Source organism: Adiantum capillus-veneris, chromosome 21 (genome assembly GCF_014529385.1).
Source record: "Adiantum capillus-veneris isolate H3 chromosome 21, ASM1452938v2, whole genome shotgun sequence".
NCBI classification, from domain to species: domain Eukaryota; kingdom Viridiplantae; phylum Streptophyta; class Polypodiopsida; order Polypodiales; family Pteridaceae; genus Adiantum; species Adiantum capillus-veneris.
In genome coordinates, this window is record NC_140951.1 from 3,874,077 (window position 1) to 3,901,493 (window position 27,417).

Genomic DNA, 27,417 nt, shown 5'->3' on the forward strand with positions numbered 1-27,417 from the left:
ATAGCTCAAGTTGTTTCTATGTATTGACCTTAAGATAGCTATGGTTGTGGCATGTTGTCGGGTATATGTTGGAATTAGGGTTGCAGGGAAACCCACACACCTTGGAGAAGATGAAGGAAGCTCAAGGCACACAATAGAGAGTGTATTACTTAGTGTGCAATATGGAAAGATAAGATAGCCCTACAGTGATGGGCGTATATACAATGCACGGGGGGAAAAACCTCCTAGTGAGGGAAAAAATGCCCGGTGGTCCTAAATGTGTTCATCACTACCACATGTATATGGTAACAAATCCTCTTTGGGAGTGATGTAATGAATGAGAGCTAGCACATAGAGTATAGGGAAGTGCCATGCCTTGAGGACATGATCAGTCCACAAAGGGGAGTAAGCCCAAAGATTTGAGTAAAGATTTGAACTTATCAAGAGATATGTGCATTTGGCCTCATTTGGAAAGCAATATGTGCCTCATTTGGATGAGTGATCAAAAAATCATCCACATAGTACATCACCCTCACGCTTCACATACAAAGTGCTTTCTGTTGGATTGTTACAAAACCCTCGTTTGACCAAATGAGTGTCAGCTTTTTTATACCAAGCACGAGGAGACTGCTTCAGCCCATACAAAGCTTTCTTACATTTGCACACTTTATCCTCTTGTCCTTTCTTGACAAACCGTGAGTCTGTGCTGCATAGCTTCCTCAAATATGTCACCATTCAAGAAAGTAGTAACAATGTCTGATTGATATACATCCCAACCAAAATGAGTTGTCAATGCACGTAGAAAATACATAGTAGTCATATGACAAGTGGGAGCAAATGTCTCTTCATAATCTATGCCCTTCTCCTGTGCATAGCCTTTTTGCAAGTTTGCAACAAGTCGAGCCTTTAGCGATCAATTTCACCATCGGTCTTGCCTTTCAGCTTGTAAACCCACTTTGTAACAATATCCTTTTTGCTAGGCATCAAATCACATTTTGATTGCATGGAAGCCATCCATTTTTTTGAATTTTGTGCTTCATCACATAAACTAGAAATAGACAAAGCATAGCAATCTGGTATATAAGATGCATGGCAAGAACCTGAACGAGTACGACCAGACAAAGGTGCATCCAATTTACTGTCATGCAAAGTATGCACCAACCATTTTGGCATAACTCTAGCCCGCTCATTCTTAGCCCTTTCCTCATCAAGTTTATCATGTACATCTGTATCAAAAATTAAATGATCTGTACAATTTTAAAAAAACCCCATAGGTTGTACATTTGTCTCATTGGAATTTACGTTCGAACTTCCACCATTGAAAAGAGGCAATAAATTGTCATAAATTTCATGTGAGCTTACATTACTATCTCTAGTACATGATAGCAAGGGCTGAATATAATTTTTCACAAACACAACATCCTATGAAACCAAGAGATGCTTTGTTTGCAGATGGTACAACATGTAACCTTTGCTTTTAGCACTATAACCAACAAAAATGCACTTGACAGTCTTATCATTCAATTTTTGTGCTACGTTTGTGGCACCAAAGCATAAGCCAAATGCCCAAAAAAGCGCATGTGATCAATAGATGGCTTTCTATTATGCCATGCTTCATATGGAGTCATAGACAACAAAGCTTTTGTAGGACATCTATTGAGTACATAAGTGGCACACATGATGGCCTCAAGCCAAAACAAATGTGGCAAAGCTTGACTCTTGACGATACATGTTGCCATCTCTGTAAGCGACATGTTCTTCCTTTTAGCAACACCATTTTGATGAGGCGTATAGGGCACTGTATAGTGGTGTTTTATCCCATGACTAGCCAAAAATGCATTAAATTCATGAGACATATACTCCCCCCCTCGATCGGAATGGAGGGTGTCCATAGTACAGTTAGAGACATTTTTAGCCATAGCCAAAAATTTCTTGAAGCACATTAACACTTTGAACTTTGCCTTAAGTAAATGCACCCATGCATGCCTAGAGTAATCATCAACGAAAGTCACAAAGTAAAGGTAATTGCCCAAGGATGGAGTTTGCATGGGCCGACAAAATTAGACAACATTGCTTATGCCTGTCGTCATCCACATACTACCTATTCTACTATCCCATACCACTAGAATAAGCAGTATATGTCATACCCTGATGAATCAGGATATCATTGGTCACACTCATCATCAATCTCATAATGTCAAGTCTCATCACATAAACACTACCATAATAATCATCAGATACCAAATCCCAATCGAATTCCAATTCCACAATATAAGTCCAAATCCACATCACTTTCATTATGTACCCGGGTAACAAAATCATACCAGTTACAGTGGTGGCCAGCCACTGCAGCATGATTTTGTGATCGGTGTTGCCTAAATCGGCGAATCTGCATTAATGCTACCTAAATCGGCAGATCTGCATTTAGATTTGTGTAGAATAATCAATCTGCATTTTGTCAGTGTGCTGCCTAAATTGGCAGATCTGAATGGACAATTTGTGTTGCTTAAATTGACGAATCTTCTCCAAGATGAGCATTTACACACTGCCTAAACCGGCGAACCTGTGTACTTGTGACCAATGGACTAGGCAAGACATAAAGAAGAAAATATTGATCGCATGTTTGACACAAAATTGAAGTGCATGTGTGTAGCAAGGCAGTTACAAAATGTTTTTTATTGGAGTAGGTATACAACTGAATGGGAAATGATCTCAAAAAAAATGCTATGCAATGCAAGTATAAACCACAATGTTAGAGATGTTAGGTTTCATAGCTCAAAAAATAATGGAGATAAGTAGAGGAGGCCTGTCTTTAAAAATTTCCAAGGGTATACTTCATGGTGCAAAACTATATGAGGTGTCTCTGAGAGGCATCTAGAAAGAAAGCAACTCACAAAAAAGCAAAGTAATTGACCATTTATCAAACCAGAATATTAGACTTAGGAATTGTGCGATAGAAGTCTTAATACTCTTATTAGATATATATTTGCAAATACTCACGCAAGAAAATTCAAATACTCTTGAAATACACATAGAAATCAAATTGAAAAGCAAAAGCCATGTAAGAGAAGTTTGTGTACTGATGTGTTCCTGTCTGAATGTGATTAGGAGGTGTGTCACCGTGCGGTAGGAGAGAGAGCCAAACAATACTGTAAAAGGCTAGGTTAGTCTGTATAAGGGTACAAGGAAAGGACCTTAGTATTTGATACAATATGGTTAGTGGTCAGTCACCTGATGTTTTATCCAGGCGCTCTGTGTGAATCAGTAGTAACTGAACATGTTAAAGAAGGTCAATAATAAAGTGCAATTCAAGATAAACGCTTAGTATCAATATTGTAGACTAAATAAACATACAAGGATTAACAAGTCGTAATGTGATTAAGTTTGAAAATATAACATTGAGTCATTTGAGTAGAAGCTTGCCAGGAGTTAGTAATAAACAGGAAATTTATAGGTCGTGGGAGTCAAAAAATCATGTTGTGGTGCGGGTATATTGTATGACAAGTGTTGAACTTGACGTGCTAGAAGGACAATAGAGTGATGAGGGCATGTATACGCGTGCAAAGCTTGAACGTCAAGGAGGTAAACTAATGAAAAAATGTGAGTTTAGATCTTTATGCAATGAAAATAATAGTTTCTTTATTAATTGTGGACTATCATATAACCTCTACTGTAATCTCGGTGGATCTAATACAATATCGGGTGACAAAACAAAATAAAATAAAGTGTAAGACTAAATTAAAGAGATAAAACATTTACAAATAATGATGTGGCTTCTGACACAACTACACATGCGTTGCTTAAACTACTAGCAACCCTTATAATCGGTCTTAGACATCTGTATGTTAAGCCAAGCTTCCCGTATGGCACCTTCGGCTTGGAGCCCGACACTCCATGCTCCACTCGGACTTCAAGCCAATATGGTTGTCGGTCCTTTGAAGGCACCTTTGCCTCCCTTTATGCACAACAGAAGAAACACTCCTTCCCTTGATGTAGTGTTTCAAATAAAAATAAAAATAAAAAATCCCCTGTCAATTAAGGCACAAAACCCCCTCGAATCATCTGTCGGTCCCTTATAGACTACACTATACTAACTTCAACCGTCTCCCTTTATAGTGTCTTACCACCCTTTTGTTTAATGTGGCCCCTCTCTTTCTGATTGCAGCTTGTCACTTGATATACAACTGGTGAAGGTCGCGGTCCTTTGCTCTCTAGCACCCCAAGGCCCTTCACCTTATATAGCACAATCTTTCCCCCTTGATACTGGCCGCTCTTCTTCTCTGCATTCAGCCTCTGATCTGTAATTGTCGACTCCCTCCTTGCTTTCCGCTACTCACCACCTTATGACCTCTCTCCCTTCTTATGTAGCCAGCGTCCTTATATTGTTCAAGACTGGCACTTGCCCACTCCTTCTCACATCCAGCTTGTGGCCCTCTCTGTAGCACCCCCAAGGCAAGACTCCATTTCTTCATCAACTACCACTTACACTATCAAACTCCTATACACTTCATCCACTCCCAACGTCGGCCCTGGTTTGTAGCTCCACCTGGTAGCACCCTCCTCTTGCACTCCTTAACATTTCATGGTCCCCCCACCTCACACCACACACCTGTAGCGCTGAGTACTTCTCTCATCTCTCCCCGCCTAGCGCTTCTATTCAAGCCCTTAGCGGCTCATTCTCCCCTTGTGTTGATTTTGGCCCTCCTGTGATTTGTCGTGTTGAGCAGCCCTAAATGGCACCCGTGTTCTCCTTCTTCTTGCTTGGCTCCTCTTGACTTGCCCACGCCCCTACTTAGCACCTCAACAAATGACCACCTCTTCCATTTTCAGCTCCACTCTGGAACGCTGCTCACAAGTTACAACTACCTCTCCCTCAGGCGGCCAACCTTGCAACTTGCAATCTTCTTTAGCACTCCCTCCATAACTTTAATATCCATAGCATAAAGCAACCATTGAGCGGAAACCTCACACTGACATGAGGTAATGGGCAGTGCATGGGGCTGGAAGTGCTACATTAGGTCGCATGTAGGTGTGGTAGATAGCCCACCATGGGTGACTGCAAGCATGTGCACATCTAGAGACAACATCAAGAGAGAGAGAGAGAGAGCCTCGGCATGGCGCGTCAGTTTTGATGAGAGGGAGGGAGAGTGTTGGTGTAGTGTGGGTTGGCCTGCTGCAGAGTAGATCGTGTGTTGGCCATTGGTGTCTCTGTGTGCGTGCGTGGCATGGGATTAAAGAAAAGGCAGCGCCACAGCTTCAGCATGGCGGCTACCAGAGAGAGTTGGGTGGCTACCGATTGGAGAGAGAGAGATTGGTGAGACGTCTGCAGAGGATGAGAGAAAGAAGGATAGGGCGACTGTGGGATAGACAAAGAGAGTGAGAGATAGAGAATGCAACTTTGTGTCTGGTGGTTGATGAGTGCAGGTAGCTGGCGACCTAGAGGTTGAGAGGGAGGGTGCCGCCAAAGCTGGTGGGAAGTTGCATGGAGGTTGACGGATGGTGGGTCAAGCATGCACGCTCCAGTCCATTGTAACCATCCATGCACTGGAGTAGAAGTGGTTCACGATGAAACTGAGAGAGAGGGCAGTTGTGATTGGCCACAGAGAGAGAACGACTAACGGCGTCCAGTGAAACAGGGAGAACTCCTGCAAGAGAGAGAGTGGAGGGAGATGCAAAGTCTGTAGGGGTGTGTGTGTGTGCGTGCACACGCGTGCATGCACATGTGCAACGTAGAGTGGCTTCTCGTGCTCATATCAAGTTTGACGCCGCCGACTGCGGCAAGGGTTTTCGTCTCTGCAAGGGTTCTCATCATGACCCTGATTTGTGATTCAGCCACATTTGATTGGTAGTGTTCGGCTACTTCCCCCACCGGATTCGCGTATCCAGTATCGTATCACTCTTTTTCCTCTCAAGTTGGTAACACAAAGCATACCCAAGTATGCACAAAGGAGTGGCGACTATTCTATACTATTATGATTATTATGTTGATTACTCGTCCCATATTCCCACTTGATTGCCTAGATCAATCTTATAATATGAAATAATACAGATACTTATTATGTATAATTAGTATGATTATCAATGCGCTTAAAATGATGAAAGACTAATGTTTAGGTCTTTGAATATTACAGCAGAAGCACAGAGAGAGAAAACAAAACAAAACAAAAATAAATAAAAATTAATAGTGTAGAAGAGGTGATGTAACTTAGCTGAAGAGAAAAAAAATTGTAATGATCCATGATTTGTTCGAGGCAAATCATGGAGTTATACTCGGGATGCCCGGTTGTTTGTTATCCAAATTGTAGCTTTAGGCTTACGTGGTGTCGCCCTGGCTTCCGACTCTTGATGGAGTTGAAACCATTGGATTCCTCAATGGGAGCAGATTTAAAAGATATTATGATCCTTTAAGCCAAGAGGAGCTCCATAGCCCCCAACTCTCTAGAGCTTCAACTGATGTAGTTGAAATAAAGCTTGAGACACACAAGACCCATCCCAATATAACAAAGAAAACATACAAGTGGGTCCCTAAAGCTTCTTTAGCGACCATAGCTAGTGCTAAAAGACAGGAGCCTTGTAAGAGATGTCCCACTCGCTCCAAGAAATGTAAGGAAACGTGGCGTTCAATTCCTAAACGACTATTGGAAGCCCAAGGCTACTATCAAGGAAATGATCAAATCTGGGTGCCAAAACGTAGATTGTGTTCTTACTTGTCACCGGGCCCATATGAGCCCAATCCTGTGGCTCCGAAACAAATTGAAGATTGCGGAAAGGAAAAACAAAGGAATGCTACACACCCACTCTAGAGCTAGTTTGGGTACCAAAGAAAGAACGATTTGTTCCACATAGCTCAAGAACAGGGAAGTCAAATGAAGCTTCTTGCTCTTCATGTAATTCCTACACGGAAATAGAAGCTTCGACACAAACTCCACCTACCATTGTACATATCCATCAAGCAAGAAAGAGTTTGCACCTCCCGTTGTAAGTTCACCACCTACAACAACATTGCAAATAAAATCACGGGAGAGTACCTTACCACCCTTGCAACTAGATGAAACGCATAGGGCGGTCGAAAACTATTGGTTAAAGCCTTCACCCATAACAACTTGGAACAATTGGTTTCAAAAGGTGACGACATCGTTCCAAAAGGTATGATCCACCCAAGGAAGGGGGGAGTGTTTGCTGACATCCATAATTCACTTGCTTCCCTCTTAACCTTCCTCTCTGACCTCTCAATCTCCAATCTTAGGGAATGTATATATAAAGCCTTATACTCACAAAAACAAGATAAAAAAGTAAAAGAGCAAGAGCCATAACACAAAATCATAAAAACACATTATGCACAAGAACACGATCCTTGTATTATTTGCACTCTAACCATCATGTATTTGCGTGTATAGATATGGCTAGTACGCTAGAGTCATCCACTCCTGCCTTGGGTGAGAGGTACCCTCCTTACTTTTCACAAATGTTTCACATGGTTTTTTCGGTGCTTGCCTACGAATGGGATTTGGTAGGTACGCTAGCATGTGAGAGGAATTTCGAGAAGTTAGAATGGCTAATACGTCTCTTGACCACGACTGATCCATACGAATGGGATTTGGTAGGTACGCTAGCATGTGAGAGGAATTTCGAGGAGTTAGAATGGCTAATACGTCTCTTGACCACGACTGATCCATACTTAGTAGAAAGCGTTTCTTCCATTGCACAAGCCTACCCTTTTGACCAAGATGACTATAGGCGTCTAGTGACCTTCTTAGTAAACATGGGTGCCTCTTATGAAGAAGAAGATTTACATGACTACACAGATGGCACATATGGTCTCATGGATGATGACTTTGTTTTCTCGACGACGAGGATAGGGGTTTAGCCTTAGGGTTTCCCCCCAATCTCTACAATATCCTATTCCCTTGACTCTCTAGGGAGAGTGCAAATAACTAGGTTAGGGTTCCTTATGTTTTTTAATTGTGTTCAATAAGTATTGGTACCCTTTCCCACGGATGTGCCTCTTAGAGGTATTCTTTGTGTTTCCTAGTGTGTATAGTAACGTATTGTTGTTGTTAGGATTTGGACCTTCATGAATCTTTCTCTCGTTCACACTTCAAATCAAGCGCGACCATCAACACAAACAGGTGTTTCGTGTCCATTAGCATTGCCCCTTATCTTTTTGCATCCATGTTTGTCTGCTTAATATCCAACACATTTGCTTAGTATCAAACATTAAATTCAATGTAATTTTTTGTCATAATCACTTGTCTAGGTTTAAAAATCAAGCAGTCTGACTAAGCTAGTTTGACCAAGCTAGACGTTAGAGATCTTCTCTTAATACCATGGGGAATGCCTTCCTGATAATCAATGGTTACTTAGGTTCTTAATCCGATTTAGGCAGCATTGTGTGAAATGTACTAGGGCTTTCTAGTGGGCTTAGTCCCTATTGACCTTGAGCTTAAGTATTATAAAGGGAGTTTACTAATGTGATGAGCCTGGGAAGGGTAACAGTGTTATATGACCCCCCAAAGTTACAAAATTATAATGTTGAAAATGTACAAACAAAAAAAATCAAAGTGCCACAATGTAAAATCTTAAGCTGGAAGAGAAATCAGCTTGATTTGGTACTTCAGTCACATGTATCACCTATGGTACTAGAGTCCTAGAGGTTCCCAGTGTGGGTGCTTTTCCTTGAAAAGCAAAAAACCCAAGGCATACAAAATAAGCACACACATCAAAATTGAAACAATGTGAAAAGACTTTGCGGGGTCAAAGAAAAGGAAATAAGTCAGGCGATGATTTCATGAGCAATTCCTTTTATCGTAGCTTAACTACAAGGTCTTCTAGGTATAGCCTTTAGTCAGCCCTCGGACATGAAATACTTGGCTCTCGCAATTAAACAACTTAATTGACCAGAGAAAATTGAGAAGCTTGCCCATGGTATTAATAGTCGATCTTTAGTGCAATTTTTTACCTTTACAATTGTTTATGCGTTTGATTATATTGCAATTTAATGTTTATTGCTGATAAATGGTTTAAAATTATGTTACCAATCAAATTGTCTGCCTACAACTCCATATGCTTTTAAAATGTATATGAGAATGCAATTACTGTGCCAATGTTGTTTGATTTTGCAGTGACTAAAGAAGGCTAAGGACATTCATCTCAAATGCTCTTCCACCTCGACGAACGAGCTTCAACTCAATAGCTTCCGAGGACGGAATCTACATAAAGAAGGGGGGCATGTTAACCCTCACGCACATTCCTATCACCTAAGATGGACACCGTATTATTTATTTGGTAGAGTCAGGTACCGAGCTTGTCGGTCCAATAGGAAAAGGGTAAGAATGATCGCCGATGAGAGGCACACTCTAACTGGAACATTCAAGGGATTAGTTGGCTAAGCATGGGCACCCAAGTGTGAATGGGGCGAGCTCATATAAAAGTCAAGTAAACCTAAAATTCACTCATTCTTTCATTTGTGCAATTGAAGAGTGCTCTTGCTCCTTCTCCATCTTCTTCTTCTTTATCTCTTTGTGTGTGTGTGTGTGTGTGTATGCGTGAGAGAGAGAGAGAGAGTGTGCGATCGAGCATTGCAACGATGGCATGGCGGCGACGAAGCGGTTGAGCGAGGTGCAGCGGCGACTCCTTCTTCTTCAAGGTGAGGAATCCTCCACGACAACAAGCGTAGAGCGGTGAATGACACACCATCGCCATCTTTTAACTTACTAGTTTAGTCTAGTTGCATGCTTGGAGCCATTTGTGGCTCGCACACAGTGTATCGGCAAGTTCCTTTGCATTGACACGTGCGACAAACGCGTACATACATCTTCATTTCAACCCTGTCAAATTAAACCCCATTAACGTTGTGCTTTAGCTTTGTACTGTGTGGACAAAAATTGACATAAAAACACCTTTTTTAAATGCATGCCAGGTACGTGGTCTTTTCCCGTGCTGTTTGGTGGCGTTCCATCACAATGTAGCGCTGCTAGTGAGATGATTTGATGCACATTTTACCATTTCACACTCGAGGAAGTCTTCATCATGAAAATAGTCGTCTAGCTGACTAACCCATGCTAGAACCGTGTTAGCATCTTTAGTGCCATCAAAATCCTTGAAAGTGAAGGCTTTTCTGCTAATTTTGTTTTGCTTGGGTCCCGGTGCAAATTTTGTGCGTGCAGAATGCAATAATTTATCTTCAAGTTCTTGCCTTTGCATACGTTCATATGTGAGGGATTTTTGCAGATTTAGAAGTTGTTCAGCAATCGTGGGTGCCTGAGGAAGGTGTACCATGATTGCATGCTTTTATTTTAAAAAACTTTTTTTTAATGTTTTAAAATAAGAATGCTTAAAAGGGGTATTTGGTGGCATTTATGGATGTAATATGCGGAACTAGAGAGAAAAATAAATAACAGAAACGTAATGTACTTAGCTAGGAAATTGTGGTGGCGTCTAGTCCAAAATGGCGATGCGCTAGGAAATTGCCAGAAAAGTGAGCGGTCCGACGGTGCATCTGCAAGTCGGTCGAATTTCGTGGCGCCCAATCTCTCATACCCCCAAAGCAAAAAGCAGTAGTAGTCGCAAGATTTTTCCGCCGCAAGATATTTAGGTGATTGGATTTATTTTTTAAATTTAACGATAGCATGTTCCTTGGCGGATGATTGTCAGCTCAATTGTGATAGCTGATTTATTAAAAGAAACAATTTTGTTCTTTGAAAATTCGACGACTTAAAAAAGAAAATTTGTTTTCACTGGTGCCACTTAGTTTCTACCGGTCTAGAGCTGTATAATTTCTGCCGGTGTCGACCAAGATTTGTTGTCGTCGACTGGAGGATGGTAAGATTTATCGAGGGCCAAGAGTATTGAGAGAAGGAGTGGGTGACTGGCTTCTTAGCAAAAGGAGGCTTTTTTTTTTTAGTTGCATTGGGCAGCCAACCAACTTTGGTAGCATTAACAAAAAAAAGTGAACTTTTTGCATGTTTTTTTGAAGCAGGCGGCGAGAGCAGAAGCCATCAAATTGCACCCTGGCTAAAGGATTGACAACGACTGATTTTAGGGTTTCCAGCTCACGAGAAAGAAGGGAAAAAGGATGTGTACTCAGGGACGAAAGTGTTGATGGTAATTCTGCAGCTTTTAGTGATGGTAGGCAGTGGGCCTTGCATGCATGCAAGAGCTCGTTCCCACAAGACACTTCATGAGGAGAATACGACTATCGAAATTTCAGTTAAGACTCTTTTGCATGGAAAATATTATCGAGAAAGGTTAGATTAGCCGGAAGAGGGTTGAATAATGGAGCTCGACCACTTGATGACAACGTTTCTTTTGCCTTTTCCCTGGAAATCTTTCAAGAGTCACCTCCTTGCTGATTCTCTTTCCCAAATTCAACTTCTCTTCCAAAGTCGTAATTAAGCTTCCCGACTTCTTTCAATTCTATGTTGGCTCACTTTCTCGTCTGTATTTCACGTATACTCAAGATTAGCTAGTGCTTAAATTTAACTGCTGACATACCCATTCTTGATAGTCCTGAAGCCAAAATTGAGATTCGATTGCCGATTAGTTGTCGATTAGGTGCCAATTAACGACCAAACAAATTTGTTTTGCAAATTTGATCAATTAAGCTTTGAATTTCCATGAATTCTTAAATCTTTGTATTGAAAATTTGATAAGTTGCAATTTCGAGGTGGTCGGGTCGAGAAATTCCTTTCTTGAAATTGAAATTTGTGCCGATTAAATCAAACCTGTTTGCTCTGATACCACTGTTGGGAGAAGAGGAGGAGATCGGTTGCTTAATTTATTCAACACATGCTCACAAACATCACCATCAACTAGTCCACATCTTTTCCCAATTTCCAAGCGCGCACACACACACACACACACCTAGACTATCACACACACACACACACACACACACACACATAACATAGAATTGACATAGACAAGATTGTAAGAGTGTGTAAGAGAATTGTAAGGGATAGAGACTTGATTAGAGAATACACAACAAATAGAGCATAGCATAAGAGAGTAGAGGAAAGAATCTGCAAGAGAAAGGCTTAAATCTAGCCCCCCCAAACTCCACGGCACCTCTCTTGTGGAGTTGGTATTTGATATATTATTTGTGAGTTTAAGGTGCCAAAAATTGAGGCCCCTCTTTTACAACCACTTCACTTTTGTAAATGAGTGAAGCTCATTAGTTCTTGCATGACCCATAAGGGGAGTTCCCACTACAAATATTTACAGAGCCATAGTGGCTTATTGGAATGAAAATCTAAAATATTGTGCGAGTATAAAATGGCCAAGAGTAATTGCCGGCGCCTCTTCGTCAACTCTCCACATTCCACTCTACAAAATCATCATCATCAACTCAATTAGAAAAATAAATAGACAACACATAATTAACCATTACGCCAGATATCCCAATTGCAGCTAACTACTACAACAGGAGGGTGCCCAGTCTCGTAACAAGTACACAATGTGTGGGTGGAGCAAGACTCTCAAATGAGCTGCCCCTTATTCTTTGTATATGTACAAAAGAATAAGGTATTAGTGGGCAGACGTCCATAGCCTGGATGATCGGGCAAGGCATATACGCATGTACCCCAAAAATTCCTCCTCTTCCCTTACTCGTCCTCAACTTCCTCCTCCAGCATCCTCCACCTTCTCTCTCCATCTACTCCTCTAGCCACCCTCCCTCCTCCATCTCCTCCTCCAGCAATCACCCTTCTTCTCAAGCAATCCCCTCTTCTTTATCTCTCTTTCCCTATCACTATATAACCTCTCTCTCTCTCTCTCTCTCTCTCTCTCTCTCTCTCTCTCTCTCTCTCTCTCTCTCTCTCTCTCTCTCTCTCTCTCTCCCCAACCCTCCTCATTGGATATATCTTTAAGGTCTCTTGGGATAGTTTCCTATGACGTTAAAATTATCTTCTTCTTCTTCTTCTTCTTCTCTCTTGCTCGCTCCATCTCTCCCGCACTCATTCTCCCCCCCCCCCCCCCCCCCCCCCCTTCTTTTAATCTCTCTCGCTCTGGGACAAAAGGGAAGAAAATGGTGGGGTAGAGAGAGAGAGAGAGAGAGAGAGAGAGAGAGAGAGAGAGAGAGAGAGAGAGAGAGAGAGAGAGAGAGAGAGGAGGGTTGGCGAGGGGGGGGGGGGGGGGAGGGAAGAGGAGATGGGGAGTGAGAAAGAGAGGGGAGGTAGAGAGAGAGATAGGGGGGATGGATGGATGGAGAGGAAGAGAATGGGGAAGAAGGGGAAAGACAAGGACCACACACAGAGAGAGAGAGAGAGAGAGAGAGAGAGAGAGAGAGAGAGAGAGAGAGAGAGAGAGAGAGAGAGAGATAGATTTCATTATCGTCCTCGGAGGTCAAATATGACCTATGGGACCAAAGTTACATGTGATGTAGTATGTGTATGGCTGATGAGTGACTCTCGATGCTCCAAAATTGTAGTGATGAGAGTCGCAATGGAGAGCCCACACTTTGGCTGGGAGAGGAAAGTGTGTAGGTCTAAGTTATGGCTGAAAATGTGAGAGAATCAATTTCAGATGTGATCAAAAGCTGAGCACTCTAGTAGTGTGTGGTACTCAGACTCTCGAACTTGCAGTGAGCATAATGTGCACAATCGATTTGACTCTTCTCCATTGCCCCAACGCCCTATCTTGCATCGAAGGAAATGGGAGCTAAGCCGAATTGCTGCGATAGTGCGTATCGCGGACAAGGGAATAGGCTCAAGCATGTAAGTGTGAGTACGGTTTCCTCTCTCAACGAAGAACATGGTTTTGTAGTTGGGGGCAATATAGGTGGTGTAATGTATGAAGCGTGACCCACCGGATTTCTCCCAAGCCGTAATACATTGGCGTTGTAGAAAAGCTTCATTCACTTGAGAGTCAATTGAAGCATCATGTAGCAAGTGTAATGCATCCCATCTCCCAAACCACTTCTTTATGTCTTGCATCCATCCCGTGCTCAAGATCTTGCTTTTATGCGTCTTTTGAACTTTTTTGCTTGCTTCCCATGCAATTGTAGGAAGTCGATGTGAGGGGTTTTGACGCATCTTTATCATGTACTCCACAACCCTTTCCATGCCCATAACCTCAATTGGAAGAGATCCCGACTCAAGAAGTAGGAGCATATATGGTGTTTGTGTCTTAACTTGGAGAAAGTTTGTAAGAAAACGCTTTTGGACATTCTCAAACTCTTTCCAAGTAGACTTTGAGATGCTCCCGCCCCACACTTTAACTCCATAAAGAAGAACCGGTTTCACCAATGCATCAAAAAGATACTTCTTGAGAACCCAACACTTGATGTTTCCCGCATTACACATGTTCTCAAATACATAATATGCTCTCTTTCCCACTTCCAAACGATGCATAGCACATTCATGCCACTTGTGATTGGATGGAACCTCAAGGCCAAGGTACTTAAAGCTCTCAAAAACTTCAAGTGTCTCGTTGTTGTACACAATGCATGGCTTCTCCTTATGGTTGGTTTTCACAAGCATAACCTTTGTTTTGGATTCATTTACAATCAGCCCACTATGCAAGCAAAAGTTCTCAAGGACAACCATAAGCTTTTGTGCATCTTCTAAAGTGTGTGCTAGAAGCACTACATCATCCGCATACAACAAAAGCATGATTACCGCATTGCAAATAGTGACCTCTTCAATGTCTTCTTCTTGCATAAAGTCAAGTACCATTTGTTCCAATTGATCGATGCATAGACCAAAGAGAGTTGGTGACAATGGACATCCTTGTTTAACCCCAATAGTGCTTACAAATTTTTTTGAAATTTCTCTTGCCATGCGCAATTGACAAATCACCTTCTCATAGATTTGAGAAACCGCAAGCATAAACTCACTTGGCACTTGGAGTTCTTCCATCCTTTGTGTATCATGCTCCCAAGTTTCAACAAGAAGTACAACATCGGCTTGGAGGATTACAATGTACATTCATTGATGTAGTCAAAGAATCTCAAGCAACGAAGAGGACAAGGAGGGTTAGCATGTATGGTTAAGAAAGGATTGGAAGATTTTGTATCAATTGTGAAAGATGACAAGTACAAACGTTATGTATGGCTGAAAATTATGACACCAAAAAGAGCACCCATTTTTGTAGCCGGTTGCTACATTCCTCATCATGATTCTCCCTTTTATGCTTGCATGGATAGAGATCAACCATTTTCTGATTTGGAAGAGGACATTGCATATTTCAAAGATGAAGGTGATGTTATTGTATTTGGGGATATGAATGCTCGCACAAAAACATTGCAACATGATACTCAACAATTTGATATGCCATACATTTCAAGGGACTTGGAGGAATTTCACTTGTATGATCGTTCTTCAATGGATGAGAAAGAGCCGGATCACTATGGAAAGTTACTTTTATACATGTGTAATAGCACAGGTATGCTCATTGCCAATGGTGTATCTTTGTGGAGTGGAACCAATGGATTTACATGTAGGAGACATAATGGGGATAGTGTGATTGACTATATGCTACTCTCCGAAGCCATCATGTATCGCATAAAGAGTTTTATGTTTGGCCAATGGACCCCGGAATCCAACCATCGCACCTTATGTATTGACCTTTCATGTGGAGAAGCAACTAAGCATGATAATCTTAGCCAAAGGAAAGAGAAATTATCACTATGTATGGATTTCAAACGGGCACCAATGTACATTGAAATGGTTGCGCAAAATTTATGGATGAAGAAGCTTCAATATGATGCACCATTGGAAACTAAATTGGAAGCTTTAAAGAAAGTTATTTGTTCTTGTGCCGAAGAATGCTTTGCTATAAAGCATCTCCATGGTATCAACAAAGATAGATCACGCAAAAGGTGGTTTGATAAATAATGTCAAGATGCTCGAAAGTTCTTGATAAATCTTGATGCAACCATGGACAAAGACAACTATCAAAGTCATTTGCATACATACAAGGCATTGATTCAAAAGAAGAGAAGATGGGAAGTAAAGAAACAACTTTTTTAAGTCCAAGAAAAGGCACATGCATGTGGAAGATTTTGGAGACACTTGAGGGGCAAGTGGGTTGAGAATTTTGGTAACTTGAGTCTTGTGGATATGTACACACATTGTAGGCAATTATATGAGCAAGAAAATGCTAAAAAAATGTCATTTTATGGTTCACTCCCATGTATGCCTTCTTTTTTTACTATTGAGGATGTATGCGGTGGGCTTGAAAAGTTGGCCACTCACAAAGCGGGAGATCTTCAAGGTATCAAGCCGGAGATGATCAAATGGATAGGAGATTTTACCCATGAGTGGATGTGTGATATGTTCAACCTTGCACTTCAACATGGTATGCCTTATGATTGGAGTACTAATTGGGTTAAGCCTTTGCATAAAGGAGGGGATGTAAAGAATGTAAACAACTACCGGACTATAATGATTGGATCTCTTATGGGAAAGTTGTTTGGGTGCATAATGGAGATGAAATTGAGTGATTGGATTGAAGATAATGACAAGCGTGCAAAGGAACAAGCAGGTTTTCGTAGATGCCATAGCACCATTGATCATCTTGTCACTCTTTGTGTTCTCATGGAAGAAAGTTGGTTGAAAGGAAAGCGATTGTATTGTTGTTTTGTGGATTTTAAGAAAGCCTTTGATATGATTCCACGTAACAATTTGTGGAGAAGGATGGAAGAACTCCAAGTGCCAAGTGAGTTTATGCTTGCAGTTTCTCAAATCTATGAGAAGGTGATTTGTCAATTGCACATGGGAAGAGAAGTTTCAGAAATTTTTGTAAGCACTATTGGGGTTAAACAAGGATGTCCGTTGTCACCAACTCTCTTTGGTCTATGCATCGATCAATTGGAACAAATGGTACTTGACTTTATGCAAGAAGAAGACATTGAAGAGGTCACTATTTGCAATGCTGTAATCATGTTTTTGTTGTATGCGGATGATGTAGTGCTTCTAGCACACACTTTAGAAGATGCACAAAAGCTTATGGTTGTCCTTGAGAACTTTTGCTTACATAGTGGGCTGATTGTGAGCGAATCCAAGACAAAGGTTATGCTTGTGAAAACCAACCACAAGGAGAAGCCATGCATTGTGTACAACAATGAGACACTTGGAGTTGTTGAGAGCTTTAAGTACCTTGGCTTTGAGGTTCCGTCCAATCACAAGTGGTATGAATGTGCTATGCGTCGTTTGGAAGTGGGAAAGAGAGCATATTATGCATTTGAGAACATGTGTAATGCGGGAAACATCAAGTGTTCGGTTCTCAAGAAGTATCTTTTTGATGCATTGGTGACAACGGTTCTTTTTTATGGAGTTGAAGTGTGGGGCGGGAGCATCTCAAAGTCTACTTGGAAAGAGTTTGAGAATGTCCAAAAGTGTTTTCTCACAAACTTTCTCCAAGTGAAGACACAAACACCATATATGCTCCTACTTCTTGAGTCCGGATGTCTTCCAGTTGAGGTTATGGGCATGGAAAGGGTTGTGGAGTACATGACAAAGATGCATCAAAACCCCTCACATCGACTTCCTACAATTGCATGGGAAGCAAGCAAAAAAGTTCAAAAGACGCATAAAAGCAAGATCTTGAGCACGGGATGGATGCAAGACATAAAGAAGTGGTTTGGGAGATGGGATGCATTACACTTGGTGCATGATGCTTCAATTGACTCCCAAGTGAATGAAGCTTTTCTACAACGCCAATGTATTACGGCTTGGGAGAAATCCGGTGGGTCACGCTTCATACATTACACCACCCATATTGCTCCCAACTACAAAACCATGTTCTTCGCTGAAAGAGGAAACCATACTCACAATTACATGCTTAAGCCTATCCCCTTGTCGGCAATACGCACTGTCGTAGCCATTCGGCTTAACTCCCATTTTCTTCGATGCACATTATGCTCACTGCAAGTTCGAGAGTCTGAGTACCACACACTACTAGAGTGCTTAGCTTTTGGTCACATCTTAACTTGCTTCTCTCACATTTTCAGCCATAACTTAGACGTACACACTTTCCTCTCCCAACCAAAGTGTGGGCTCTCCATTGCAACTCTTATCACCACAATTTTGGAGCATCGAGAGTCACTCATCAGCTATACACATGCTACATCACATGCAACTTTGGTCCCATAGGTCATATTTGACCTCCGAGGATGATAATAAAATCTATCTATCTATCTCTCTTTATCTCTCTCTCTCTCTCTCTCTCTCTCTCTCTCTCTCTCTCTCTCTCTCTCTCTCTCTGCGCCCTAGCAAGCCTCCTCTCCATGGTTGGACTTCCACAAGCGTGAAGGGACGCCTTCTAGAGTGGCGTTAGATCTTAGTTGTGTCCGTTGCAAGCCCACATGCATTCGCTCTCTACTCGCCTTGTTGTGCCTTGCGATACATTCTTGCAACTCTGCCTCGCAGCGCCTCGCTGCTCTACCTTGCTCAACTCACAATTTAGCATCATAGTTCAGTCATGCTGCTCAACCTTGCTCAACCTTGATGTGCCTCCTTTTGTGCCTCACACTCAATCCCAACCCATGCGGCCGCCACATACAATATCTTTTAGGTTTACACTAGTCTACACACTCACACACTTTAGTCAGTGTTCCTATGCTGCAAGCCAACCCAATCCCATTGTGGACTATATGACAACCAAAGCGAAGACTACAATCCCAAAAACGCTGTGAGGACACGTTTGAGATTTGCGATTGTCCTACTAACTTGAAGAAAGATTGGCTGCATTTAACACCTCCAAACGGACCTCAATTGGGTCATGGTAGAGAATTGCAATCTTAAAGCTCACATTAACAAGCTCGAGGCACGATTTGACTCAACCATCAGACTCGTCACCGAAGAGAGAGAGAGAGAGAGAGAGAGAGAGAGAGAGAGAGAGAGAGAGAGAGAGAGAGAGAGAAAGAGAGATTTTATTATCGTCCTTGGAGGTCAAACATGATCTATGGGACCAATATTACATGCGATGTAGTATGTGTGTGGGTGAGGAGTGATACACTCGATGCTCCAAAATTGTGGTGATGAGAGTCGCAATGGTAAGCCCACATTGTGGCTGGGAGAGGAAAGTGTGTAGATATAAGTCATGGTTGAAAATGTGAGGGAAGCAAGTTTGGATGTGACCAAAAGTTGAGCACTCTAGTAGTGTGTGGTACTCAAACACTCAATCTTACTGTGAGCATAATGTTCACAATCAATTTTATTCTTCTCCATTGCCCCAACGTCATGTCTCACATCGAAGGGAGTGGGAGCTAAGCCAAATAGCTCTGATAGTGTGTATCACTGGCAAGGGGATAGGCTCAAACATGTGTGTGTGTGTGTGTGTGTGTGTGTGTGTGTGTGTGAGAGAGAGAGAGAGAGAGAGAGAGAGAGAGAGAGAGAGAGAGAGAGGGGTTGGAGGGATCATGAGAGGGAGAGGGGGTTTGATACAAAGACACCCAAGGCACTAGCAGAATTGCTAGTGCCTTGGCATTTGAGAGAGAGAGAGAGAGAGAGAGAGAGAGAGAGAGAGAGAGAGAGAGAGAGAGAGAGAGAGAGAGAGAGAGGGTCTTTGGATACTCCAATGGTGGGAGGGATGGCAATGGGCGGTGGTGGTAGGATTAGGGATAGCTCATGGTGGCAGTAAGATAGCACCACTAACCACCAATGGTGGACTTAGGTGGTGGTGTGATGGGTGCTAAGGGGCGACAATGGGAGGTGGTGGTGGTGGCCCTAAAAAAAAAACCTCGCTCCAAAGCTCGCTCCATAACCATCCCCTATGATATGGACTAAAGAGCAGACATGTTTGCGGCAGCTAAGTCTCCCGAGCACCAAATGGATTAGTCATCCATGCTAGAATGATGTCGTAGGGTAAAAAGGGATCCTCTACCCACTAAGAAACATGGACTAATGACTAGGCTTTATCTTCTCTATCTCATAGTCAAGGACGACTATGATTTCAAGAGAGAGGTAATGTCATAAAATATAGTATCTAACTTTATCAAATGATTTTCTCATATTAAACTGATCATTTAATACAGGAAGATAAATGGGAAACGAGAGTTAGGATATAGATACGTGCTTCTAGACCTATCTCAACAGGGGACCAAAAGGAGAAATAGTTGCATCTCAATAGGGGTCCAGAAGGAGACAATCTACCAAAGAACAATGTGCAATAAGTGCTTGTAGATTTACCTCAGCAAGGGACCAAGAGGAGAGATGGTTACATCTCAATAGGGGTCCAAAAGGAGGTAGTCTATCAAAGAGCAACGTGCATCTAAAGACCTCCAAAAGTTACTGTTAGAAAGTCCTTTGACATTAGGCAGGCTAGGGTTGATCTTGAAGACAAGCGGCTTTTGGAGGGGGGACCGGCTCCAAGTAAATCCGGTCTTCAACTATTGTCATGTTCTCTAATACTCTCTCTCTTGCAAAAGTATTGTTCATGCCAAGTTAATTAAGTACCATGTTCATGTTGCTACCATCAATTAAGTTCACCCTCTATGTTCTCAAAGTTATCTCACAAAAATGCTCACTCTAATTCTCTTAATTCCGCTATTCTCAAAGTTCATATGCCATTTCCATTACAAGTTTTCGAGCATCTAAGCCATAATCATCATGCTGCAACCAATTATGGACATTTGTTTGTAGGTTTGGGTCCCAAAGGATTTCTATAGCTTGCCCCAGGGCCTAAGAATCTCCTTCGAGAAGAAGAAAAAAAAACATGGTACCTCAATAGTCATTGGACTACAAGGGCTCGAATAGAAGATTTGGTGCATTATAGGCCTATTCTAATGGGTTGCAATTTTTCATAGCATGTTCTAGCTATTGTCAGGTTGCCACACTAGGATGTCTAGATATGTGAGAGGAAAATTAGAGCTATTCTAGTCTACCAACTCAAAAGGACCATCACTTGGAGCTAACTCTTAATCTATCATAAAAACATACTTGAGATTCATAACCTTAGATGTAATTTAAACTTCTTAAAATGATACTCCTAATCCTCTCCCATAATCTTAGTCAAGGGACACAATATTTTATCGATCTTCTTTCAAGATAGGAAAGGATTTAGTTGTTATTTGTCATGATAAAGTGGGAACATGTTGAGGGGTTTTTGGAAAATAACTAACAAAGAAGATAAATTTGAAAATTTTGTTTTTTACATTAATTTTTTGGAGCGCTAGGATTGGGTTTGTTCTATTTGGAGTTGCTACTCTTATGAAGCATGTCATGCATGTATGCACGCATGTGTGTGGCAACCTTTTTTGAAAAGAATAATCATGGAAACCATTGTGACGTATCAATTTTGATGATTTTTCTAGCTACCAATGCGGCTAATAGAAAAAGCACGTGTGTGCTAATGGCGATCAAGTGAACTTCCAAGCCCGTGGATTTTGCCCAACCACGAGCATGTTGTATTTTTATTCTTGGTATGTTCAATAAAAGAATGTGAACAATAGCTTATGTCTAGAACTTCATGACATTTTGCTTACATGGTAGAGCAAAAGAAGGATGGTCAGGTTGTCCTTTATCAGGGCAATATCCAAAAAATTCACAAAGATGGTCACCAAAGAACATCTATCAATGCAAGAATGAAATTTGTGCATGTGCGTTTTCTAGTGTTGTAAGATGCCAACCCTATGTTCTAGTATTGTGTGCGCCAAGGTGACCATGAATTTGAAAATTTGCTACTTGTTAGTCATTTGAAAATATAATATAGTTTTCATAACATACGTCATAAGTGAAAAGGCACTTGTCTTCAGGCTATGTGTTTTTACTAATTACCTTGCAAGTTATAGTTTTAAAGACACGAAAATAAAATTTCATAATAACGACATAACATATCCAATATATCAAAGACTTAGAACAACACATGCAAATGCATACTTGTTAATTTGATGTGCTCTTTGCTTAGAGCTTTTCTATAAAAAAACTCGGCTTGTCTAGCTACTGCTACTTACCATTCAAAAGATCACCTCTCCTAATTGTGTCAAGGCAACAATCAACTTTGCAAAGGAGGAGCGAAAGAGCCAAAATTGCATATAGATCAACGATATATATGCAAAAGGGATGAGAAATAAAACATCAGTCATCAATTGAGTAAGAGTAAGTTTGGAGAGCATGTACATGACGGTCCTCAACATTGCTCCACAAACGTATCCAAAAATTGGTGCCAAACATAACGAAGCAAATCGACGAGAAAGCAACAAAGCAGTCCTATAAATCCAAACATTCCACAAGATCACATATCTAAACTTCTTGAGTTGGCCATCCGATACATGAATACGCAAAAAAATACCAACATTCAATATGATCCATCTTGACTTCACATCAAACACACTTCGATGTTCAAAATTACATTCTACTCTGTCAAATTTTCCAAAAAATCATGTAACCAAGTTTTTTTTTTGTAACTATTGTCCGAACCATACCCTTTGTGACACTCTTTCTTTAATATAAATCTGCTCTCGCCCTTTATGGTAAAAAAAAACACACTTCGATGAGTCCATTCTTTCCGTGGTGAGTGTGAGTTTCATACTTAACCTTGGGTTCTCAGCTTTGAATATGTGATTTGAGGGAGACAATCTTTGAAGGAGCCAGTCATGTCGCACTTCGGGCGCTCGGGGCCTCCCGACATCAGAGATACGTACTCGCTTCTCGTCCTCAACATCACCTTCAGTAAGTCTTTCTGAGAGACCAAGCGCCCCCAAAACACACACACACACACACACACACACACACACACACAGCTCACTTTCACTGCACAACTTTCTTTTGCAAAGATTACTCCCTTTCATGCGTCTCTGGACGCAGCCTCTGCATTTTATCTAGGTATGGTCGTCTGTGACAGCAAGATGCATTGTAAGAGAAAAATGATTAGAGGTCAATGCGTAGCTCAGACAAACAACTATTCTAGTAGGAGGAGAAGAGTCAATTTAAAGACAAAGAGTCGAGCAAGGACCTCTGAGAAGTATGTGCGTACAGGCCCTCATCAGATTCCAGAAAGAGATTAAGACGATATGTATTTGGCTTGTGGTGGCAGTCACTTGATAAACAAGTCTAAGCTGCAGGTTGCAAAGTGTTGCTAGCGCTTAAGAAACCTTAATGGGTGCACACACACGTATTTTGCAATTATCATGTATATACTTATCCGTTGTAATGTGACAAATTTTTCTCTAAAGTGATCTTGAGTGGCCATATGTATCACAACATCTACCCATGCAAAACCTGCCAGAGTTGCACAACCTATAAGCACACAAGAGAAACTCGAGAAAGCTTGCAAGTTCACTTTGCACGGTAGACATGAAGAAGAGAGAGTTTCACAAAAAACCTGGAAGCACACAAGGGAAACTCGAGAAACAAACCATGCTTGAGATGACATCATTGGAGTTAGACTAGATAAATATTAAAGTGTGCTCCAGATGCTAGCTTGCGGAGATATGTAACCAAGTCGGTCCTAGAGAATTGCTCCAAAGTTCCAGTTTACAAGAGAAACATATTCTAATAAGATCAAGATTGCACATTTTTGAACTATTTTCTCTTGCCAGTCTTGCCAGATGCGAAATTGAAGATTGCACTGACATAGCTACAATGTTAACTGTATTGAAACCTTGACAGACATTTGGTAAAGAACTTTGCAATTGTTATGTAGTATGATATGTTGGTCATTTCATCTCTGCTTTACTGAGATAAAATGACTAACCTTTTTTTGTTAATCATGTTTTATTTCTGTTTCGGAACTTTTGTGACTTCGAGTGGTAATTCACACGCATGTGTGAGCACCTTTCTGCTTATTTGGAATTCTAGTGGAATGCTGTCATTTAGTGCGTATGGTGAGTTGTTGATTTCAAGATGCCTACTTCTCCCTTGCAATAAAAAAGTACCATTGCTTTGTAGTTTGAGTTTCAAATTTTTTCTTAAGCATACGTTTCATTGTGAGAAATGCCCTTTTATTTTTTTCTCTCAAATGCCCCTTTGCATGGAGGCATGCAAATAGAAAAGACATACTTAGGGTTGCAGTTTACTATCTCGAGATGGATTATGCCTAAGACATGCTTTGATATAGCGGCCACAAGTTTCAGATGGGGAGTTAATTTGATAGGACTTTTCATGATGAAAAACACTTGGTCTGGTACTTGAATTGGATGAAGGCAGATGCGTTACAAAAGATAAGTATTGTTGTGCTGTTTCATTTGGTCCCTCCGCCATTGTTGACAACGCGTGGTTTTCTCGTCGAACTCTTTCCGCGCCTAGTGATTGTCTCATGGTAATAGTATTGTAACCAAGAACTCATTTTTATGATGTTTAGGGTGCTCGGGAGGCAATACACCAGAAGGGGGTTCTTCATAACGATCTGGATACTGTTGGAAGAAGTGCAATCGACCTTTATCTAAAGTTGAAAGTGATACTGACTCATGAGAGAATTTGCATAGATCATATATGCGAAAAGAGGCTTTTTCATTAATTTCTCAGGAGGACAGGTGGATACAATAGGGGTAGATCCTCCCTAGAACTTGACACCAAGTTTAAACTGTTTTGTTCTAGTTTCTTATGGGCAAGAAGGATCTCTCCATCTTGATAGCGAAGCGCGAATCATACTCATCAAACTAAGTCATCCCTAGTAAAACATCACAATCGGCTAAATCCATAATTTGGAAGTCAACCAAATCCACAAATCCCTGAACATGGAGTTTGAGAGAGCCCACAAGTGGTGTAATAGAATCATAAGTGCCATTCGCCAAATGAGCTTCGATAGAATTGCCCTTTGCGTATTTGTCGACAATCGATGCTTCGCCTTTGCAACAAGCGAGATAGCAATAAAGTTTTTGACAGATTTGGGGTCAAAGAAGATGAGCTCTTCCTTGTCACAAACCCGTACCAATCTTTGCAAGGTTTTTCTTTCGGATGCATCATGTAGAGGTTCTCCTACTAGATCTGGAGCCAATTTGACAGAAGGTCGAGCCTCTTGTCATTAAAATTGTTGTTGGTATTAGGGCGTTTGATAGGATTATTGTTGGGTGGGGTACGGTGGGTGTTTCTGGTATATTTTTGGATCTGTATCCTTGCGGCCACAACTATAGTATTTCCCTTGGTTTGTACTTGGCCACCTATTGAGGGGTTAATTGGAAGCGCCGAGAAGGTGACCTATGAAGGTCCAGAAAGTCATTGTAGCCGAGAAGATGATGAATTATATGCTTGAGAAGTGGTCTTCCGTTGTGGGTGTATTTCCGGAGTATCCGTAAAAACCAACTTTTTTTCATAGGTGATAACCCACTCTTGCATGCGACATAAGTTGCTGGATACTGGAAACCCCTTTGTCAACGTAGTAATAATGCAACAAAAAAGCCTGTTAGAGTGGTAGGCTCTTTCCTGAGGAGATTGGTTTGGCGAGGAAAGCCCCTTGTTTGGTTGGACTATGTCATAGGCTTGGACACTCCAAGCGAGAAATCAATAGCAACACACGAATAGAAACTGCAAATCACTGAACTTGACGAGAAAGAGAGTCGACACGGCACGAGGGAGTTTCGTAGCGAAATGCACTAGCCCCAAAGATTGGCGTCCCTTCTCGGTATTTCTTTATTATTATGCTCGCTAAGTACAACTCCCTGAGGGTCCAATTCTCTCCGAAACTTTGCGTCGATATGCTCTCCAAGAGTGACCCTACTGGCACTTATAAATTGTACAAGGGATGCCCAAAAGCAGAGCCCAAAAAGCACAGCTCAAAAGCACTAAACCTCAAAAGCAAATTTCACGAGACAGGCACCACGTGCCAACGGAAAAGAACAGACTAAACAGACTTCTAGCACTTTAACAACTGAACTGAAAGAGAGCACATGCGATATGGAGTGGTGGAATTCCACCCCAGAGAGTAGTGGCCCCAAACCTTGGCGCCCCTTTCGGTATTTCTTTATATTACTTGAGCTCAGTACAATGGTGGTACTCGCTCTCTGCACCTTTACACGGAAGAGTGCCAAAGATTGAGCCCTCTGCACATATTTAAAGGCCCTTGGCCTATGAAAAGCAGCTACATGAAAAGTTTGAACCTCAAAAGCATATCATCCCAAAAGCGCCAAAAGCTGCTACGTGTTTTGTGGAAATCCGTACAGCTGTCACGTACTCAGCGTAAAACGTGGAAATCCGTACAAGCTGCCACGTCAGCAATTCATCGTAAATTGTGGTTGTCGTACACTGAGCCACGTCATCAATTTCCCACGCAATTGAGTGTGTGTGTGTGTGTGTGGGGGCTTGCTTTATTTTAATGTCTTTGGGTCACTTGGGCCCCATCGGATGGGGTCCCATAAGTTGGTGGGAACTTCTTCTGCTTCTTCTTCACTTAGGGTTTGGGCCCGCTCAGTCACGATGTGGAGGTTGGCTCCATTCTTCAGTGGCTTGAGACGTTAGTAGCTTGTGACAGCAACTCCTGCCAAAAGCTCACGTAAACTGCAGCGTGAATTGTGGAAATCAGTACAACGTGCCACATCATCATAGTAGCCAAAACACAGAATTCCGTAAAGCTTGCCATGTCATCATAGTAGCGCAAAATGTGGAATTCTATAAATCTTGCCGTGTTAGCAGGTCAGCGCAATTTACGGACATCTCCTCCAGAGATCAAGCTTTTGATTTTTAGGGTTTTAGGCCCCTCGGCCGGTGCTCCACAAGTTCTTTAGATTGTTGGGTTAGGATTTAAAAATCCTAACCCTTTTTAGGCCACTCGGCCACAACAATTTCAAAGTTCTCCCGGTTTCAGTTTCTCTTGTCCACTCGGCCATTTCTCTTCCAATTGGGCATGCCACGTTATCACTTTGTGACATTCCCCCCTCTTGAAAGAATTGTTATCGCCCTCTATTACACCTGCAAAAACAGCCAAAGGACATAAACTTTCTTTAGTAGACATTGACTCTATGTACTCATGCACCAGACTTCACTGATCCAACACTTCTACAAGGGATCAATCACTGATTAATCACATTTTTGTCGAGGGTCTCATATACAAACCATGATCATTTTAACCATCTAGCAATCACATTTAGACCGTGTTGATCTTTTCACCGATGTCTTGATCTACTAAATCTTGTTACTATGAGATCCATATCCTTTCTATTCACGTCTCAATCAAGCAAACCATGCCCATGATCATCCCCACAAGACAGTATTTCCACATAGCATGCAGTCCACAAAATCACACACTTAGTTCACACTAAACATTGTGTTTCGATCATTCACTCTAGCCATCTCATTCTGTCTAGAACTCTTGATGCACCTAGATCATTGTGCAGCAATCTCATCCTTCCGGAACTCTTGATGCACTCGCAATAGTATCCAATCATCTGATCTAGACAGACATCTTGATGCACTCTAATCTCATTCAGTTTACATTTAATTCTCATTCACTTAGCCATCACATCCAGATCTCCCTGATCTCTAACAGATGTCTAGATACAGTAAGTTCAAATTATTCATCATACAAAATGCTATAGATATTTCATCTTTACCTCTAACAATACAC

General features: G+C 41.5%; 1 protein-coding gene across 2 annotated transcripts in view; it reads left to right on the forward strand.

Annotated features, from left to right (window-relative positions):
* The first annotated feature begins 22,432 nt into the window (after positions 1–22,432).
* Positions 22,433–27,417, forward strand: part of LOC147430470 (uncharacterized) — a 42,381-nt gene continuing 37,396 nt past the window's right edge. For both annotated transcript variants that reach the window (XM_086493098.1, XM_086493097.1), the window contains exon 1: positions 22,433–22,589. In XM_086493098.1, the coding sequence (XP_086349224.1) occupies positions 22,514–22,589 (76 nt within the window). In that variant the 5' untranslated portion in view covers positions 22,433–22,513. The remainder of the gene's footprint in view (positions 22,590–27,417) is intronic.